This window comes from Sinocyclocheilus anshuiensis, unplaced genomic scaffold, assembly GCF_001515605.1.
Source record: "Sinocyclocheilus anshuiensis isolate Anshui unplaced genomic scaffold, SAMN03320099.WGS_v1.1 scaffold1049, whole genome shotgun sequence".
NCBI classification, from domain to species: domain Eukaryota; kingdom Metazoa; phylum Chordata; class Actinopteri; order Cypriniformes; family Cyprinidae; genus Sinocyclocheilus; species Sinocyclocheilus anshuiensis.
Window position 1 is genome coordinate 556,291 of NW_015557197.1, and position 20,870 is coordinate 577,160.

General features: G+C 38.1%; 1 protein-coding gene across 10 annotated transcripts in view; it reads right to left on the reverse strand.

Moving 5' to 3' along the window:
• LOC107678828 (afadin-like) overlaps positions 1 to 20,870 on the reverse strand; it is a 135,714-nt gene that overhangs the window by 35,743 nt on the left and 79,101 nt on the right. For all 10 annotated transcript variants that reach the window (XM_016474237.1, XM_016474236.1, XM_016474235.1 and 7 more), the window contains 10 exons: positions 20,456 to 20,550; positions 19,317 to 19,582; positions 18,350 to 18,493; positions 17,790 to 17,988; positions 17,386 to 17,489; positions 15,814 to 15,894; positions 3,026 to 3,091; positions 2,720 to 2,793; positions 994 to 1,112; positions 482 to 673 (listed from right to left, as the gene is read on the reverse strand). In XM_016474237.1, the coding sequence (XP_016329723.1) occupies positions 482 to 673; positions 994 to 1,112; positions 2,720 to 2,793; positions 3,026 to 3,091; positions 15,814 to 15,894; positions 17,386 to 17,489; positions 17,790 to 17,988; positions 18,350 to 18,493; positions 19,317 to 19,582; positions 20,456 to 20,550 (1,340 nt within the window). The remainder of the gene's footprint in view (positions 1 to 481; positions 674 to 993; positions 1,113 to 2,719; positions 2,794 to 3,025; positions 3,092 to 15,813; positions 15,895 to 17,385; positions 17,490 to 17,789; positions 17,989 to 18,349; positions 18,494 to 19,316; positions 19,583 to 20,455; positions 20,551 to 20,870) is intronic.

Below are 20,870 nucleotides of genomic sequence, written 5' to 3' on the forward strand. Positions count from 1 at the left end.
TTTTTAGCTATATCGTCCAGCCCTACGTTAATATAATGTCACCACTTTAAAATGAACCACACTGACAAATGTGACCCTGGACCACAAAACCAGTCTTAAGTCACTTGGGTATATTTTTAGCAATAGCCAAAAAAACAAGTAAAGATCATGTTCCATGAAGATATTTTGTAAATTTCCTACCGTAAATATGTTAAAACTTACTTTTTGATTAGTAATATGCATTGCCAAGAACTTCATTTGGACAACTTTAAAGGCGATTTTCTCAGTATTTAGATTTTTTTGCACCCTCAGATTCCAGATTTTCAAATAGTTGCATCTTGGCCAAATATTGTCCTATCCTAACAAACCATACATCAATTGAAAGCTTATTTTTCTCGCTTTCAGATGTTGTATAAATCTCAATTTCAAAAGACTGACCCGTATGAATGGTTTTGTGGTCCAGGGTCACAAATATGCCAAGCGTTTGAAGTGGCACACTTACTAGCCACATTTGGGCTTGATCGGTGGTCTGCACGGTTCTTCAACAACCTGTCCTCCTTCTTTGGTTCAGGATAGGTGTCCCACGTGCCCTGGGGGCTCTCAGGCGAGCCGTTCTGGACAGAGTTGTTGTAGAGCTCAAAGCCCTCGCTCTTTGGTCTCATCTTTCCCTTGTCTCCACGTCCACGGTCTGATGCTGCGGAGATGAAAAAGAGGCTTGAATTAAACCAAATTCAGCACTGGGAAAGTGCCCATCTCTCTGAAATGGGGGAAATCACCCACAATGCACCAAATCAGAATCACTACCAGACATATGTCGAAAGCATTTATATTTAACGCAACTCTTAACGCAACTCACTGCGGGTGCCAGATCCACCACATTTCCACCTCTTTTAGGAATTAGTCACGCTAGCACGCTGTGCGGCAGCCACTGATATTTTTTAAGCAGAATACTGCAGCTCCAACATGCAAGCCCGTTAAGAGATTTAAATAAATATTTGTGCCGCAGTTGCTTACCGCGGGTCATCATGGGGGACGGCTGGTTGAGGAGCGTGGCCAGGCCGTGGTAAATGGCTCCCTGTTTGGCCACCTCGAGCGTTACAACAGAGCCGGTTCGTGTCATCAATTCTGCTGCCCTATAAGACAGAGACATGTTTGAGTAAAACACACAAAACTGCAGACTATGATGAATGAATTTCATGTTCAAAGCATTACTTGTGCAATCCCACAAGAGATTATTTAAAGAGACTAATCTCATAGTATGTCTGTTTGGATTTGCCGTCGGCTAACTGTAAACAAGAGACAGAGGCTGGAACGAATCCCAAAGGCAACTCAAGTTGTGTCCATTTGCATCCAGTTGTGTTTTGAGCCATATGCTTCATTAAACTCAAATCCACAGATTTAAGAGTTTCATCAATTCCACCACATCTCAAAACTACAGGCATTAATGCAATTTTTCTGACAGAAATTAGAAAATGTTTAAAGCCGTTTTGACTTTGCAAACAAAAGGTGCTTTGTGCTGCACAGCTTAATGCCTGAAAATGTTGAACTAGGAATAATGACGCTTTCAAGTCAAATCTAGGATAATTACAAGACAAACCACTGTCAGAAATGTAACTTCTCAATGAAAGGGCAATTTTCATCACTTTTCAGGAGAATTTCTTATTTTAAAGGGTGCATTTTTTTTGTAAAAGCATATAAAAAATGTATATGTTATTCATCATGCCAAATAATTAAATAATCCCAAAAATGAGACTCAGAACTTATTTGAATGTTACATTTGTGACCCTGGACCACAAAACCAGTCTTAAGTCACAGGGGTATATTTGTAGCAATAGCCAAAAATACATCGTATGGGTCAAAATTATTGATTTTTCTTTTATGCCAAAAATCATTAGGATATTAAGTAAAGATCATGTTCCATGAAGATATTTTATAATTTTCCTACTGTAAATATATTAAAACTTAATATATTTGCAACGTAATATGCATTGCTGAGAACTTAATTTGGACAACTTTAAAGGTGATTTTCTCAATATTATGATTTTTTTTGCACCCTCAGATTCCAGATTTTCAAATAGTTGTATCTCGGCCAAATATTGTCCTATCCTAACAAACCGTACATCAATGGAAAGCTGATTTATTCAGAATATTGACCCTTATGACTGGTTTTGTGGTCCAGGGTCACATTTTAGTGTCATTTTTGCCTGACGATGTTCTAAAGACTGAGATGTAGGGGTGTGCGATATTGACAAAAAATTATATCTCGATATTTTATGGGATTTTATCGATAACGATAATTAGACGATATTTTGCTGAGTGTGTTATTGTGCTGATACCTTAAGGACTACCGTGGACAGCTGACTCCTAAAGTTGTTGATATTCTTCATATTCTGTGTGGTGATCAGTTCACAGCAGTGATAGAAATTAATCTTTTCCAATAAGTTTAAATTGCAAAATACTCGATAATGTCAAATCGCACATCGTTAAAACAACAATTACGATATTATCGCAGACGATATATATCGCACACCCCTACTGAGACGTCAGTCATATTTTGTTCTTACGCCACTTAATTGTGTATATTAGGACACATTCCTTGCTTATGTGGTGTAATGAAATGGTTCTAGCATGCAATCCTTTTGTCTTCTTTGACATAGCCGGATATTGCATGCTTTACCTGTAAGTCCATTTCAATTTTTTTTAAATCCCATTATTAAAGGTCTAAATGCTACAGAATTACCTCTCCTGCGAGAGGCCAACCAGACTTCTTCCATCCACGCTGAGCAACTGGTCTCCGGCAGCCAGACGCCCATCCTAAAAAGAAAACAAGACTCAAACAGTCATAAAAAAGCAAGGTTGAACAAGATTTTTACTTTTTATGAAGAAAAAAAAAGCATGATTTATGATTTTACAGCTTCAACTCCAAATATAGTACTGAGTATTATCAATAACACAAGTATGAGAAATCACACTTAGTGATTTCTGAAGAAATAGCATCTGCATTTGTCCATAAAGAACATCACAATACAAACCAAGCCAAACTCACTATGTCTGCCGCACCTCCTTTGACAACAGACTTGATGTAAATACCAAGTTTGTCCTGTCCAGCACCCTAAAAAACACAAAAGAAAGAGGGAAACCGTTTATTAGCACTCTGAGAAAGATCTAAATGTCATTTACAGGCTCTACTAGTTCCGCTGTGGAAACTGCTGTACGAAGAAACCAGGCGTTCATTCATGAAAGACTATAAATCTGGAGCCAGCAGTGAAGACATTCATATAAATAAACTCATTCATAAATTCAGACCAGATCTGAAGTCGTTTTTGTTCAAACTAGCCATGATTAACACTCTCAAAATTCTTCATCCTATATCCCGGGTCAGAGGTCATCATCTGACACGGGCCATCTGGCTGTAGGACTGTGCACTCATTGAGATATTAGCTCGACCTAAATGCACTGCATGCTAGAAAAGCATCTTTCAAAATAAAATCTAGCAATTAACTTCAAGATAAAACAATGCATTCATTGAAGCACATCCTGTAGACTTGAAATAGTAACGCCATACAAGTTTCAACACTCAAACATAACATTTCTAACACGTAATGCTCCATAAACTCTTAGTTAAATGGTCTGTTCAAAGCTTTAAGCTGACGGAGCTCCAGCGACATGAGCTTTAAAGGGGTTTGTTTGAGGACTGCGGTTTAAAGTTAGTTTCATTTGTTTTTTTCCGATGGCTGGATTTGCTATTTGAGCAAGCAAGTACCCAAAATCCCCTGGCTGCTGCCAGCGGTTCTATTTGAGGGGGATCTTGCTAAAAATTAACTATAAAAATGTGAGGTCTGTATTACATTCCCAGCCGTCTCTGCTGTTTTCTCATACAGAAACAAACTGCTCATACTCATACACCTGACAAGTAAGTCTGACAAACCCTCACATCTGCACAAATATAGCAAAACCAGCACTGACCTAAATTCTATTTTTTGTCTTAGGAACGGTTCACAAAAAAAAAAGAAAGAAAATTCAATACCTTACTCTTTTGTGTTTATTTGCTAGTGCTGGGCGATATATAAGTTCATACCGAATACCGGTGTTTATTTTTGTTATGATATGAATTTTTTAAATACCGCAATACCGGTGTATGTCACTTAAACAAAGTTCGGAACGCGACACTGTTTGAAAGGGGTCCCTTTTCACTGTTGCACTGTGGTGAGGGCACAGCTGTATGTGTTACTAAGCGTGAAAGTTCCGAAACTGAAGCTGTAGAACTAATAGAACGTGATGACACAGAAGAACTCATCCACAAATATCCACCGCCCCCTGCCATCAGCTCCCGCGTCTCACACACACACACGAGCGCGACTTTAGCACTAGATTTAGCAACTTTCAGACCCTTTTAGCGAATTTTTTCCATAGAATATTCATACTGACAAACCTAGCGACTTTTTGGGTTTTTGTTTGTTGTTTTTTTTAGTTTGTTACTCAGACGCAGGCAACGCTGCATGAGACAAAAAAGTAATACAGCCAAAACAACCTCATAGCCGCTCTTTAGTGTAGATGCATGTTGATTTTATCAGACGATGCCGCGATTATAAATGAGAGTGACTCCTGGTTAACATGTATTAAAAGGGGTCGTGTTTAGTCACTATTTAGTGTGGTATTTTTTGACAATATTCACTCATCATAACAGTAAAATAGGGCATTCTAAGTCAATATACTGCAGTATTTCCTCTCTCAATCAGTAGAAAAATGGTTAACACCCGGTCATGCATGAAAAAAAATACCGTCATGTACCGTGAAACTGGTACAATTTTGAAAAATACCGTGATATACATTTTTGGTCATACCGCCCAGCACTAATATTTGCATTAATAATAAACTCAAAACACACAAGAACCAATGATGTTTGATGTGAAACCAGGTTGGAAGTGTCTAGAAGCACCATGTTTGAATATGTGCACAATCTGAAATATTTTAACCTAATAAATGTCTGCTGTTGTACAGAAACTTATCCTATGATGATTTGAAAAGCCTTAACAAAAGTGTAGAGTCTGTAAGGTTTTGTTTTTGCTTTTTTTGTTCAAAAATTTGTCAGAAGTGACAGTAAAGAATAAAGAATATTATAATATTTTAAAAAAGAAAACAGTTATGTTAAATTGCAGTAATATTTTGCAATATTACTGTTTTCATTGTGTTTCTGATCAAATAAATGCAGTCTTGGTGAACATAAGAGACTTCTTCAAAAACATCATAATTAGTGCTGTCAAACGATTAACCGCGATTAATCGCATCCAAAATAAAAGTTTTTGTTTACATAATATATGAGTGTACTGTGTATATTTATTATGTACATATAAATACACACACGCATGTATATATTTAAGAAAAATATGTTACGTTTATATAATAAATATATTTATATATGATATCAATTATATGAATATAAATATATACATGTAAATACAGGTAAATATTTTCAAAATATATGCTGTATGTGTGTGTATTTATATATACATAATAAATATACACAATACACACACACATATATTATGTAAACAAAAACTTTTATTTTGGATGCGATTAATCGTTTGACAGCACTAATTATAATAAAGCCTAATCAACCCCAAATATATCATATGGACTACTTTAAAGCACTTTTAATGGTGTTTTTACCCATTTCTGGAGCTTGACAAACCCAGTCCCCATCCACTTTCACTGTACGAAAAAGAACTAAATAACTGCACTTCTGTTAAATGGAAAATAGAAAGTAATGCTCCTTTGAAAGTCAACATACATCTACCATGTTCTAGCAGTCTCATATGAACTCTTTCAACAGTAAAGTATGTACTTCTGAATTCCAGGGCCAGATCTCTAAAAGCCCATGCCAAACTCCAAATGATGGTTTCATGGTCATAACAAACCATTTACTAAATGGCACGCCACCCAAGTCTACAACCTTCCCGCCATGTAGGCTCTAGGCTGAGCCCGCTAGATCTGGTTTCTCCTCTGGTTTATGAAAAACCCATGCCGATCAACAAGTTATGAGCTACATTTACCATACTATTCTGCTGTTGTATGTTGTTTTTAGGCTCTCTGAAAAGATTCACACACCTCAAATGTCAATAACAATGTACCTTGTGCAGAAACTTTAAACTGAACCTGTTCTGGCCATCAATGGAGTAAGATGCCTATTGGGTTCAAATGGTTAAGTTACAGCTACTAGGTGCTTCAATCTGAAATAATTTCTCAAATTGTTTCATCAGACAATGATGAGATAGTCCTTCATAAGATGTGATGTGAAAACTGGTTTGGTGATCACTAGATTGGTATTTGCACCGCATTGCTCATAAGCACTTTATGTATTGTCCATATAGTGAAAAACCTAAATGAAGCTGACCAGAAGCAATGGATCGAGAAAGCCAGTAACAGAAACTGCCTGGGAAACAGCAACATCTTTTATTCTGCCCTCTGAAATAAAGCCAATGTTACCCACAGACCCCCATAACCCACTCACATTACACTGGCATAAACACACCCTACAATTCAAACACAGCCGTAACATGAACACCACACGAATATCACTCAGAAATCTCAGTTAACAATCAGGACTTTAACCACAAATATAAGAAAAATATCAGCATTAATTCAAGGGTGAGGTCACCAAATACAAATAGATGAGTAAATTGTATGCAAATCACATTCAAAAGACAGTAACGCAATAACACCATTAAAATGCTACAAACCCAGTCTAACTGTGAGAAGAGGTGATGGAATAAGGAAAACAGCAATGGAAAAACATGCAATCAGATGTCATAAATCATCCTGTGGTGCAGATGTATAAAAACCACCTACCGCTACGTGCTCTGATACCTACAGCACAAGTAACTTCTATCCTGTATGTTGTGAGGGCGTTATGATATGACCCTGGACAATGACTCCTCCTCATAGTGAGTATGCACAACAAATTCCAAAGGATTGGTGGGAATACTAACCAAGTTTTGGAAAGCTACTTTAAACTGCAGTATACCAAGCTACAATGAACTGATGATTTAAAGTACTAAAACTAGTCAAGTTACCATTTATAAAATAAATAAATAAATAGTTAGTGACATTTCAAGCGCCTAACAAAAATAGTTTTAACTTCATTGAAACTAAGGAGACAATTTAATTATTGGTGTAATAAATGGCAACACTTTGCAAGTTCAATTTGTTAACATTAGCACATGCATTAGAAATCCTTAACAAATGAATGAACATGAATTAACAATGAACAACAGTATATTACTGTATTAATATAGGTTTAATGCATAACATTATTTTAACATCGATTTCTATTAATTGCTGTATTGATATTTAATATATTAAAATTAATTTATTAAATAATAAAATGTGAATTTATATACTATTGTTTATTGTTATGTTAGTTTACAATACTTTACACAATACATAATAATTATTTATAAATTAACGTATTAATGTATATGCAGAAATTAACATTAACCTATACTTAATTTGATGTAGAAATAATTTTCACTCAGAAACTGCTAATCAATTTCACAAACAATTACAAAGAAATGGCGAGTAACACTGAATTGAATGTGAAATCTTGAAGTAGAAAAACTGAGATGTGTGGTTTCTATTTCTGTAGTTATGTTAGGTATCGAATGTGTTCTGATTGGCTGCTTGTGTCACACTGTATTAGGTATTATAATAGATACATCTGCATTTCATTGTCAGTGACACCACAGAAAAAAAAAAAGAAAATCTGGCGCACACCACCATCGGCCTGAAATTCTGCGTATGCCATTTCACAAGAGGCATCAAGGCCTGCAACACACTGACATAATGCCTGATGCAACACATTGGACACTGAGTGCCTATTATCAATAAGTAAAAAAAAAACTGAAATACAGAAATGCCAATCTTGTGCATGTGAACCACTTCTCATCTGCTGTAAGGTCTCAACTTGTCTAAGTCCTGAGGGAGATACATGTCGCCTAGCAAAGCCCAAAATCTCTCTGATTAGACTTTGAAAGTACGTATTATGCTGTGATGAGAAACAACCATTCAAAAACCAGTCTCTCCACATTAAAGAGTGAACCTGTGGTGAAAGACACATGAGAAGCCCTGAGGTTGGGCGGTTTCCAGGCCGTCTGAACATGGCTGATGCAGGAGTCTTGTGCAGACCTAGTGGGAGAGCAACTCAGCTGACCTTTCCTCAGGAAACCTGCATTAAACTTGCTTTGATCAAAGCTGAAAACCTGGCGTGCAGAACATGAAACGGAGCAAGGTCTATAAAAGCCACTGAAACTAAAAAACAGATGCATGTTAACAAGAGAACTAATTGCTACTGTTTTTAAAACAAGGGGTGAGGTGATACTGGCACAGTTCATTACTACGTGCTGGAAGGCTAAAGTCAATTTTACTAAAAATAGAGCTCTTTTCTTTCGAAAAGAAATGGCTATATCACTAGACTGTATGCAACAGAAGAGCATGTTTGAAATGCTTCCATTGAGAATAGTCATCAAATTTAATGAGCTCACTTTTAAAGTTTGCTATTTCCTCTGACAACCAAATAGTCATTGGCAGAGCACTCGAAACACTCCATGCAAGTACACAAGCCCAAAATCTCATTTAACACGTTGTTGCATTACAAAATGAGAACATTGAGAATATAACACATATTTGTGTTTTATGAATAGAGTTGCTGCAAGGGGGCGCTAGAGCAAACTGTCTTCCATGGTCACTCTTCTCTTTAAGGTCAAGTAGTGTCACGACAGAGCAACAGTTTGAAGAGCAAGTTAGTTAAACTGATGGTATGTTTATCAGGGTTGTGCACCATTTAGAACTGAATTAGGAATGGCCTTAAAATTAAAATTAAATTCCTGAATTAACTGCAGTTTTATTTGAGATAGCAAACAGGATGGAGAACTGCAAATAAAATTATTTGAAATGTATATAACTTATGACAAACTTTGAATGTTAGATTAAGATCTGAAGGTTTATAGGCCTTATGGGCAGTATGACCGATATAATGATAGATAGACAATGATAGACAAACTATAGACAGATAATAAGAGACAGACAAGCAGATGGATAAATGGACAGATAGATAGAATGATAGACAGAATGATAGATAACACAGATAGACAAAACAACAAGACAGACAGATAAAACGATAGACGGAACAAAAGACAGACAGAAAGATAAAAATACACAGACAGACTTATAAACAATAAATAAGACAGACAGAACAATAGATGGAACAACGACAGACAGACATAATCAGTGTTGGGGGTAACGCATTACAAGTAACGCGAGTTACGTAATCAGATTACTTTTTTCAAGTAACTAGTAAAGTAACGCATTACTTTTTAATTTACAAGAAAATATCTGAGTTACTTTTTCAAATAAGTAACGCCAGTTACTTTTTTTCCCATTTATTGATTGAAAGCTCTCCTGTCCCCTTGTTGAGAGAAATCGGGAGTAAGATACTTTAGTTCTAGAATAAATGTGAACATGCTTTAATTCATCTCACTCACTCACAAAAAAAAAAATCAGATTTAGTTTTCCTCAAAATTAATAAAAACAGTTAAACGCAACTCAGAATATGACTCAAAGCTGCAATAATTAAATATGTTAAATAATACAAATATCCTTTATGTATTTAATCCCATTTTATTAACCAATTTGCTGCTGACCTTCAGTGATCCAATTCAACCATACTAATAAGCAAAAATTACACAAGATAAACTAACATTTCTTCTTTTTTTTTTTTGTTATTGTTGAAGAGTGTTGAACTTTCTTCTTCTGTGTTCAGACGTCAATTTACATTTCCTTCAGCCTGAGGCTTTTGGTGTGAAAGGGCTTTTACATTTGCCAAAAATATCACTTTTTATATTAAAAGCAAACAAGCAAGCCCAGCCCAGATTTAAAAAGTAACGCAAAAGTAACGTAACGCATTACTTTCAATAAAAAGTAACTAAGTAACGTAATTAGTTACTTTTGTAGGAAGTAACGCAATATTGTAATGCATTACTTTTAAAAGTAACTTTCCCCAACACTGGACATAATGAAAGACAGGTACGACAGATACATAGACAAAACAATAAGACAAATATACAGCTACAGAGATGGACAGATAGATAAAATGACAGAACTATAGAAAGTAAGATAAAATGACAGATAAGTTTATTTATTTATTCACTTTTTAACACCATGCCAGCATCAAGGCTATTTTCATAGTGATCTCTGAATAAATTATACAAGGTAAAATGACAGATAAGACAGACTTATAAATGATAGACATAAAAGACAGATAGTTAAACGTATAAATGATAGGACACAGACAGACAGACAGGATAGATAAGATAGACAGACAGACAGATAAGACTTATTAATGATAGACATAAAAGACAGACAGAAAGACGTATAAATGATAGGACAGACAGACAAATAAATATATAGATAGATAGGAGTTACTCACAACAAAACAAAACAACACCTTACTTCTGTGTGCATGTTGCTGAGCATGTGGTGTGGGATTGTATTCTAGTTGTGGTTGTTTTCACGTTCATCTTTCCAGCGACACTGCCAGAAGCACAGTTCAAAGACAATTATAATGTCTGTGCGGCTAATAGACATCTTGGCATATCCAAATGTGTGCATATCCACATCTTGTGCTGTAAATAATATTTCACATGTGCTAAATGCCTCATAAGCAAAAATAGAAACCGTTATCCCTGCAGGCTTCTTCACAGTAGCAGGTTATTTGCCTTTCAGTGTGTCAGAGGATAAAGGTCAGTAAACTTGGGGAAGAACTGAATCGGTTTACTTGAGGACTAGCAGCGGCTACAAGAACTTCTTCACACACAACGGGATGCCACAAAAAAAGAAAGTTCAAGCACATATTTACCCCGCAAGCTGCTGTCTGGCATAGTCGGCATGCAAAAATATGCTTGCATCTGCAGTGCAGACATTAGATATTAACAGGAAGGTGTTGAAGTCTGAAGGTGTTCACTGATAACAGTACTTGGAGCAGATGCTCAAACCACAGAACTCCAGCTTCCTTTGAAGGTCCTAAAACCACATGGAAGCAAGCAAACAAAGTCTACAGCTTCGAGGTCCCACCCTGACGCTTCCTGTTCACGGAAAAGCTTCCCAAACCTGCCACTGCAAATACAGGAAATTGGAAACCCAGTTTAGGCAAGACGAGTGCTTTGCAACAGAGGTAGAATTGAACTTCAGTCTTCACCCCCTTTAGTCTCAAAACACTTGTGGTGTACTCTCTGTGGACTCGTATGCCAAACGCACAGCTTCCTGTTAAAGGTTTACAGTTGTGGATGTGATTGGTGAATGAAGCCTTCAGGGAGCTGCACGTGTAGGCATAAACGCTCTAGAGTAATTTGTTAACAGCCCCAGGGAGTCAAGGCAGTGCCTGACCTCTGAACGAGACAGTGGAGTCCACGGTGCACTAGGAAAACAGAAAATACATCTATTCACTGAAACTTGACCTGCCACCATCATTTCCTGCCCCGATTAATCACCCACAACAAACACAACAGTCAGGAAAAAAGCAGCCAGGACAGTAGTTTGCTCCTGAACGTAGCCAGTCCTTACCGTCACGTCTAGACGGCTGGAAAACAGATGGACCGCTGAGGCTGTCGGCTAATGGTGGATGCAAAATATCATGACTAACACAAGAGGCTTTCAATAATGAGCTGCTTTCAGCCGACGGTCTTCATCACGTCTGAGTGGCCTCCATTCCGGCTCTAATGATCTGCAGACTCTTGGGCTGCTTGCTTCAGTCAAGAAAGACCAAACAAAGAGGTCTGTCTTCTTTGACGCTCCTCTGGTGGTGCGTTTCAAAAGCAGCATCGTTTTTGTGGACACAAAGGAAACGTGTCTCCTATGAATCTTTTATTGTAAAGGGACAGAATTATGTCCAAGACATGAGTCACAACTTAATTTAAGGGTTCGGTTGTACGTGCAAGCTTGACATCCTTTGCTTCAAACATAAGAATGTCCCCAAGTTTTACTAACTAACAACTTGGGATTGTCCTCTCATATACTAAAATCGTGCAGCCCTTGCAGAATGGCATAAATAGAAGATAGTCTTCCAAAGGGTATCAATTCCCTTCCGCTCTCTCTGGACTTGCAGAGTCAAGGTACGAAATGTCACAAACGTGATCATTTTGACGAACACAAGGTGACAGCTTGAAGTAACTCTATTTAGACAATTGTAGGTGCTTGTCAGGTTTCATTTTGCCTGAGGCCTGAAGTGAACTAGTTCTTGAGTATGGGCTGCACCCACAACTGTCAAAAGATCCCATCCTGAGCCACTAGAAAGAAGTGTTTTCATGGTCATGTTTTCTTTTGAACCTGCGAACCAAAACAAAGTCTTTGGTACACTGCCACAGTGGGTTTCTCTTCGTTTCAATTCAGATTAATAAAAGGTTAGGAGACGTAACGTTGCAGAGACTCCATGCTGGGCTGACATTCTGTTCTCCACTCTCCGAGTCCTCAGGAAATCCATATCCAGAAATATGGGAGTCACATCCTTCAATTGTTGTCGTACATGAGATCAAGAAGCGCACAGAGAAGGAAGTCAGTGAGCTATTGTGCGCCAAGTACACAAACAAACAAAAATTAGTTTTGGTTCGAAAATATAGGTTTGGCAATAAAACAGAAGATCGATCCTGAAGGCTTTGATTCTTGTGGCAACAAGTCATTTCGGGGCTGAAGAACAACGAATCCAGAAACGTGAGAAAATGTCGGGTAGGCACTCGTCAATGTGAAGTACGGGGGTCAGGATTTCCCTTGTTCTTCCCCCAGAAACTCAACATCATCCCAAAAGAGTTGTTATCGCACAAACATCTGCAGCCTGAGCAAATCAAGCCCTGTGACGGTAGCACAGCCATCCAGCTGGACTGACCCCGCCAGACTGTTTGTAACAAGTGATGAGTCACTAGCACTGCGAAATATGATGGAGAACTCAATGTTCAGTGCTTGTCAACATCATCCCTGTGACCCTGATTGCAAGATACCACAGTGTGCACAACCCATCACATCTAAGGTTGAAAATGTAGAAACATACAGTACAAATTTATCTCAAAACTAGCACAGAATGAAATGGAGATATGTACCTTGCTTTATCTGTACAGTCACTCTTATGTGTGTTTTTGTACGTAAACTGATATAGTTTTAAATGTGTGGCCAGATCCAGTAGAGAAAATTTACCATCTGTACAATGTGTACACGTGCATGTTTGTGCACTCTGGTCGCATGACACTGTTTACATTGGCAAAACCTTGCTTTCTCACTCTTGATATCAGTCACTGGAATTAATGTGTGCAAGTCCGGAATTTATAGAGTAAAAGTACCATGATTAGGGCATAAAAACTATTTGAGTTCCTGATTCAAGTTATCAGCTGATCTCAATTTTGCAATAATCTTGATACCACTAACTGGTAAGCTGATATGAAAAAACAAAAAACAGTACTTTTACAGAATTGACTAATCTTGATTAATGTAAATTTTTACTTATGCTAAAATATTTCTATTGTATAAATTACCATTAGTTGAATGAAATTGAATTAACGACAAACAATAGCGAATTTATGAATAAAAGTTAACCAGTGTTAATGAACACTGGGCCTTATGTAGTTTGTTAAATTTACTGTAAAGTGCATTCCCGATGGCAAACAAACTAAAACCACCATGCTGACTTTTTAGCACACCATTAATCTCTCAGCGTTTACTTGCTCACTCTCCCACATTAAAAAGACACACTCCATGTCAAGTGGTTTCTTACCGGCTCCTTCCTCCCGACCACAGAGAACCACATGGTGCTGCGCTCCGGAGTCGAGAATGAACTGAGGAATCAACTAATAGCGGTCCAGGAAAACTTATTCAGCTCTTTCAAAAGCAGGCAGGTCTACTGAGGAGCGACTCCCGGGCTACATGCTAAACACAATATGCAAATATCTGAAGCCAGAGTAGGACATACCACATCCAGACTGTTATGTAAGAGAAACGACTCCCACGACTCACTAACAGTTAGGTGAAGTTTTAGCAGTGCTCTCAGCTGTGTTCCAGCTCAACACCGGGACAAACCGCCTCTCCTCTTTAGATCCTCCCCTTTGTCCCAGAGCATGCCTTACAACCCTTTCTTTACTCCTCCTTTCCTTCTCCTCCCATTTTTCACTCCTTCCCTCCCTTCTTTTCCTCTGTTCTACCTCTACCAAACTTTATGCTTCCTCGGAGACACTCACAGATGAAAATAGAATCACTAAAGGGGAGGTTTTGCTATGAAAATAAACAGTTCCTGTTAACCCCCTTCTCCTCCCACTACACCTCCCTTGCTTGCCTCTTCTCTGTCCCTGAACCTGACACACATCTGGTGGGAAAAACGCTCTTCAGTCCACCAAAAGTGGTGAAACACAGGCTACTGAACTGCAACTGTCTGTTCCATATAACCCACTAAAAAAAATCCCAATTTGAAAAAGAAAGAAATATTTACTTGCACAGTAAAATTGTAAACTGGTCCATGTTGGATCTGAAAGCACTTTCTAACAGCATATTAGTCATACTAGTAAGTTTAGAGTATAAACAAAACCTTAATTTGCAATGTTGACATCGAAACTAATAAAACGAATCAAAACTTTTTATGCTTGACAAGCGCAACTGGTGGAATCATGCAAAACATTTAATATTTTAGCCTATTAACTGTGCTGTAAACTCCAACATAAAAGACTGCATTTTGTAAAAGGGGTGACGACACAGAAGACATTTCCTACTGCGGAAAGCAGCAGACTAGAACAGTGCTCAGTCCGACAAGGAAACAGAAAGATTTGCTAATGACTCCGTTTTGTATTTGAATGTTTGACAAGCACACAGACCAGCTTGTGACTAGGGATATGCCGGTATCAAATTTTTATGTTGCGATTAATTGCTAATGCTTTTATCACGGTACACGGTATTATCACGGTGTTGAAATTTAGTTTGAAAAAAGTGCTGTCATAATACAGTACAACATGTTTAATATCTTTTTTCTTATAACAAAAATAACTGAACATTTAAATGCAATAAAGCAATACAGAAAAAAGTATAAAGCTAAAAGTTTTACACCGATTAAAGTGCAAAAGAACTATAAAGACCAATAGGTATCCCTTTACAATAAGACCTCATTAGTTAACCTTAGTTAATGCATTAACATTCACAATGAGCAATAGCTACATTTGCTACAGAAGTTATTAATCTTTGTTTAAAAAATACAAGTCTTAGTTCATGTTAGCTCATTAAATAACACAGTTGCAACTTTCGATTTAAGTATTCTTAAAATGCATTCAAAATTCTGAATAACTTGTAATATATAATTATTCACGGTATTTAGAAGAGCCCACGATAACAATATCGTGCATATTCATTACCGTGATATATCGCATTACCGAATACCGGCACAAGTCTACTTGTGACTGAATCAAACAAAGTCAAGTCCTTTTGAAAGGACATCCCTGTTATGATCTGAGCCTAGGAAACCATGCCACACCTTTACTTCCCACTCAGAATATAGCACCCACCAACATCAGAAACCAAAAACCAATCCTCAAAAAGTTAAAATGGTTCTCATTAACTGTGTCAAACTAATCAGATCTAGTTCTATGCCAAAACCAGATGCCCTCCTCAAGGATTTAGGGTTTCATTCACGTACTCTCTAGATCAATTTTTATCACTGCTACAGCAGTCAGATCCATGCAAGATGATCACAGACTTTGAAAGTGGAGTAATATTACACAATAAACATCACTAAAAAGAAATAAAATAATCAGTTCTTACCTTGGCCGCCACAATACTGAGGCCCATCCCATTGTGTTTCTTCAAAGTCACTGTCGCAATTTCCGGTTCCTTCTGCATTGGCTGTAGAGAGAGCAGACAGGTGATTTAACTTGGGGGAAAAAGTCACTATTGTAACTTCAGCTTTAGGTCCACGCTGCGTCTGGTGGCCGTTCCTAGAGCAAACTGAGCTAAGAGGAGGAGGAGGAGGAGGAGAGAAAATTAGGGAGGTTCTGCCACTGCTGGTTCTCAGAGCACAGCCGACCGCAGAGCGAAACGGCGGGCGCTGGAGACGAGTCAAGAATGAAAGCCACATGCGTCGGCTCCAGAGTGCATCAGGCCTCAGTGGGCTCGCTTACGCACAGGCAGGGCCTGGGAGAAAGAGACCAGCTTTTCGTGCCATGGCCTCTCCTTTAGCGAGCCCGAGTGCGTAAATGGTGCACATGGCATGCATTCATTGTACAGGGAACTTTAGCTATGCTGCCAGTCCGCATTGTTGAGTACAGCTTGGGGGGTGAGAGCAGAGCTGGTTTAAAGCACAGTGGAGCTTTATGAACACTGATGGGTAATGCAAGGAAACTCTTTGGGTTCCTTTGGTAAGGTTTACAAAAGCAACAGGGCAAGCTTTTTTTAGCTTTGTTAAAGCATGTTTCCTTCAAAAAGGATTTTCTGGCATAGCTATATTAATGAACGCATAGACTACTAGAATCACAACTACAACATTCACCAAAAACAGTGTCTAAATACCCATTTTGCTATTGGTCAACATTTTTTCTGGCCTAGATGATGTCTGTCAAAAAGGAAAGATGCTGCAAGTGATCACTTGATTATACTATTTTTTTTTTATCTTTAAAATAATGTGTGGGAATGCACAGTACATCCAGAAACTGCAAACAAGGTCGATTTTGATTTCATGCCAAAATCTCATGTGTACAATATGTGAGTTTACAGTAAGCATTGGTCCTGGGATGGCTGTAAGAAAGGGATGTGGGAGTGGGTGGGTTGGTTTGGCACACGATCAAGCTGCGTTCATCAGATTTCTGTGGTATTTAAATGTGTTCTGAGCTCCAGCTCTGTCTGCTGTAGGGCGGACAGACATTATGTAAAAAAAATAAAAAATAAGATTATGACATTACGTAAAAAAAATCCCTTATGTAAAAATACGAGAGACAGTAAAAACAGACTAATTACAGGGGAGGAGGAGCATTTAAGGGCTTTGTGTGTTCAGGGTAAGAAGAAAGATATCATTTACAGCCATTGCTTGGGCACTATGGTCAAATATTGCCCTCTGTGGTGTAACTAGTGTTGGTTGGAATATAAGAGAATGTTAACTTGACAGAACACACTCTATCAACTGACATTAAATATTCCCTGGTGCCGTTTTGCAAATATCTGTTTAGTATTTGGGTTTTATATTAAAAATTCAAATGTAAAAAATTCAAATTCAAATGCAAAATTCTGTTTTCTGATGCCCTCAAAGACAAATCCATCTACAAATCTACCCATCTATCTATCTATCTATCTATCTATCTATCTACCCATCTATCTATCTATCTATCTGGCATAAAAACTTACCAGTTCCGACGTGTCAGCTGAGAAGTGACTGTCGCAATCAGCTCCTTCAAAATAGATGGTCCAAGTTCCTGGAGAGCGTGGATGAGGTGTCAATCGACAAAAACCTGGAGGACAACGAGCAGATCAGAACACATCCACTAAATGTTAAAACTTTAAATCCACTGGTCTCTCACTGTCTTTGTCACACACCTGTAAAAACACACTCTCGCTCTCTTGCAAAAACAAATAGACTGCTGAACACAACCTTAACAAACCACATTCCACTAGCATCACGTCAGCCTTAAACAAACAAAGACAACAACCTCTGATTCACCATCCACCTGATACTTATTGTGCACACCGCAACTGACATCAAATGCTCTGAAACTTATTCAGAATGGCAGCACTCTGTTTATCATCCATACCTCTCTGGCAAAGTGGCTCTAGGAACTCTTGGAATCCGTTGGGAATGTTCCGCACCACGTCGCATGAGTAGCCATCCTCGGGCAGTAGGAAAGGCAGCTGGAGGTCAGGGTCCTCTTCAAGCTGTACTTCCCGCCCATCGCTTCGGGCCAGTTCGTCCGCCGTGTTCTCGGCCACAGCCACCACGTGATCAATCAGCTCCTGTGAGCATGAAGGGGACAATGATCATAATGGTACATAAGAACTCTAGTAAAACTTGACATGCTGCTGCTCTTCTCCTCCATCTCTGATTTGCTTTGAAGAGCGAGTTTTGGAAAGATGGGGTGCATCTAATTGAGGCTGTGAGATGTTCCAGAACAGCTAACATCAGTTACAGCACCTTTTACAGTAATGAGTTTAATATTTCACATCAAACAAGAAGGTCACATTATGAGAAACCCTGAGGTTAGAGGAAATAAGCAGAGCTACTGTGAAAGTGCAGAACACCTGGTTCGATTTATCTCAAAAAGGACACATGTCATCAGACCAGGACTACACAGCCAAAATGAGACAGTTCACTCACAGGAGGAATGTAGGGTTCATCAGGAGCGCAGTGGTAGTTGCTCAGCAGAGCGTTGAGCTGCAGAGAGTTGAGCTTGAAGCAGGTGTTGTTGATGTTCTGCACATCTTGCATGGAGTATTTGTCCATGGTGAGGAGGGTCGTTGCCTAGAGACAAGGGGACAGTTACTGGTTTATAGTCCATCTAACTAGGACTGAGGGTTTTAAAACTTTCAGGCCAAGTGCCACCTTCGTTTAAACTAAAACATCCTAGAAGTACTGTGTAGACACTACCAATATTCTCTCCAAGAAAGAATATAGTCTATGTATTAGCATGTTATACAGACAAATCTATATTCAAATGGTATATATTACAAATAAGAAAAAGTTAAAAAAAAAAATATATATATAATATTTAATTTTAATATACATACTATTTACCACTAGTAGTTCTACTACTACTACTAATAAAGTATTTTAGTATTGTATATGTTCACCACAGGTTTCTACAATAATACAGTTATATGTATATAGTTTGTTTGCACTAAATTTGCTGTTGGGAAAAATAAAAACTCCTCAATTTGTCACTTGACAGCAAAGTCAAATATCAAAAATCTTTTTTTTAGAGTTCTTCGGTGTTATGTTCTACAGCTTCAGTTTCGGAACTTTTACGCTTAGTAACACATACAGCTGTGCTCTCACCACAGTGCAACAGTGAAAAGATACCCCTCTCAAACAGTATTGCGTTCTGAATGTTGTTTAAACGACATACATGTTGTGGTACTTTAAAAATTCATATCGTAAGAAAAATAAACATGGTATTTGGTATAAACCGGTATACCGCCCAGCACTACTAAATTGCTAAAAGGTGTCTGTAAGGGATTGGTTAGAGTGCAGTAAACATAATTAGTTTAGCCTATAGCTTAACTTAAATAGCTTAACTATAAATGCAACTCTGTGAAAGATTGGTGTATATATCTGCATGTGGTACCTGGACTATGCGACTGAGGTGGCAGTCTGCGGCCAGCTCCAAACCCTGTTTCTCAGCCCACGCCTCGATGTGGCTGAGCTGCTGTCGCAGGATGGCGCCCCAGTAGTGCGAGCACAGGCCTGAGTCAGCCTCCGTCACCAGCTTGTTAAAGAGCCACATGTTGATGAAATGGAAGAGCTGCGAAAAAAGCTGAATGGTGAGGGCCGCATTGACACGGCACCGCCGCAGAAGAGACATGGCGCCCGTTAGCGTGTGCAGAACGTCCTCTGTGGAAAAGAGGAAAGTCAGGGCCTTTAATGCAATATAAACAGAAACAATACCATCATTCCTTTATTTATTTTACTTGCAATTATAATGGTGCAATGTTGAGAACTAGCCCTATTAGCTGGAACAGATATTAATACAAAAGGTTGAAAAACATTTAAAATACATGTTTTTTTGATATTCTCCTTGAACGCATGTTTTTTTTTCTTCTTTTTGTGGGTGGTCCCTGATGTGCATCACATTGTTCCTTGTCAAAGGGGTTAGGAAACACTCTTCTAGAGAACTAAAAGTGCTGCTATATGGCTTAAGATGTTTTGCATGGTTCTGGTTCATTTCAGCATATTTCTGTGTTGCTTAAGATGTTGATACTGCTTTAGTCAAGAGGGCATGTTTGTCCATTTGTCCAAGTCATTTAGTTGAAATAGACTTGTCTTGTTAAGACTACTTAAAATTCTACAATGCCCAAGACAACAAAGAAATTAAGATGTTGTAAGTTCCTGTAAAGAGTAGAATAGAACTTTGGGTAGAATATATCTGCTGTTTAGTTTCAAAACCACCACTAGGTGGTCCCATATAACTCTTTCAATTGTGATTCTAACTTTTGTCCTTTAACAAAATCCACTAATCTACTCATCTTTATACATGATAGATGAAAAACTGCATCTGTTGATGAATCTTGCACAGTTACTAAACTGAACTAAAGCAATACTGAACTGACTTGAGCTGAATAATGACACCATTCTCTTACATGGCAGAATTTGTTTATTCCTTTATCAGTTTATAACCTAAAGCTGCTCTTTATACTGTTTTATATAAAGCACTATATAAATAAAGGTGACTTGCATCTGAAAACATGGGACTGGGTCTCTGCTCACCTATCTTGGGCCTCTGTGGGTTCTGTTCATCGGGATCTTCCAGGAAAGCTGGCATGTAGTTATTCAGATCCGACTGCAAGCAGTGCACCAGGTATCTGCAGGAACACACATTATTTAGCGTCCATATATCCACCATCAAGGGCCTAAAGGAACGTCCTGAAGAATCCCACAGTAAATCTGACACCTGGCCGCTTCACAAACCGCACGACCCGCACAAAAGCGCAGTTGTTTCAGCTGGTCATTCGAGTGCTATTTACATAGAATTTAATATGTAAAGGTCAAATTTGCATTTTATTTACAATATTTAATTAAAAATACATACATATTTATTTGATAACATTTTATATAACAAACATGTTTTTTGTTTTTAATTGAACATTTTATTTACTCTATATACACTACTTGGTTTATATAA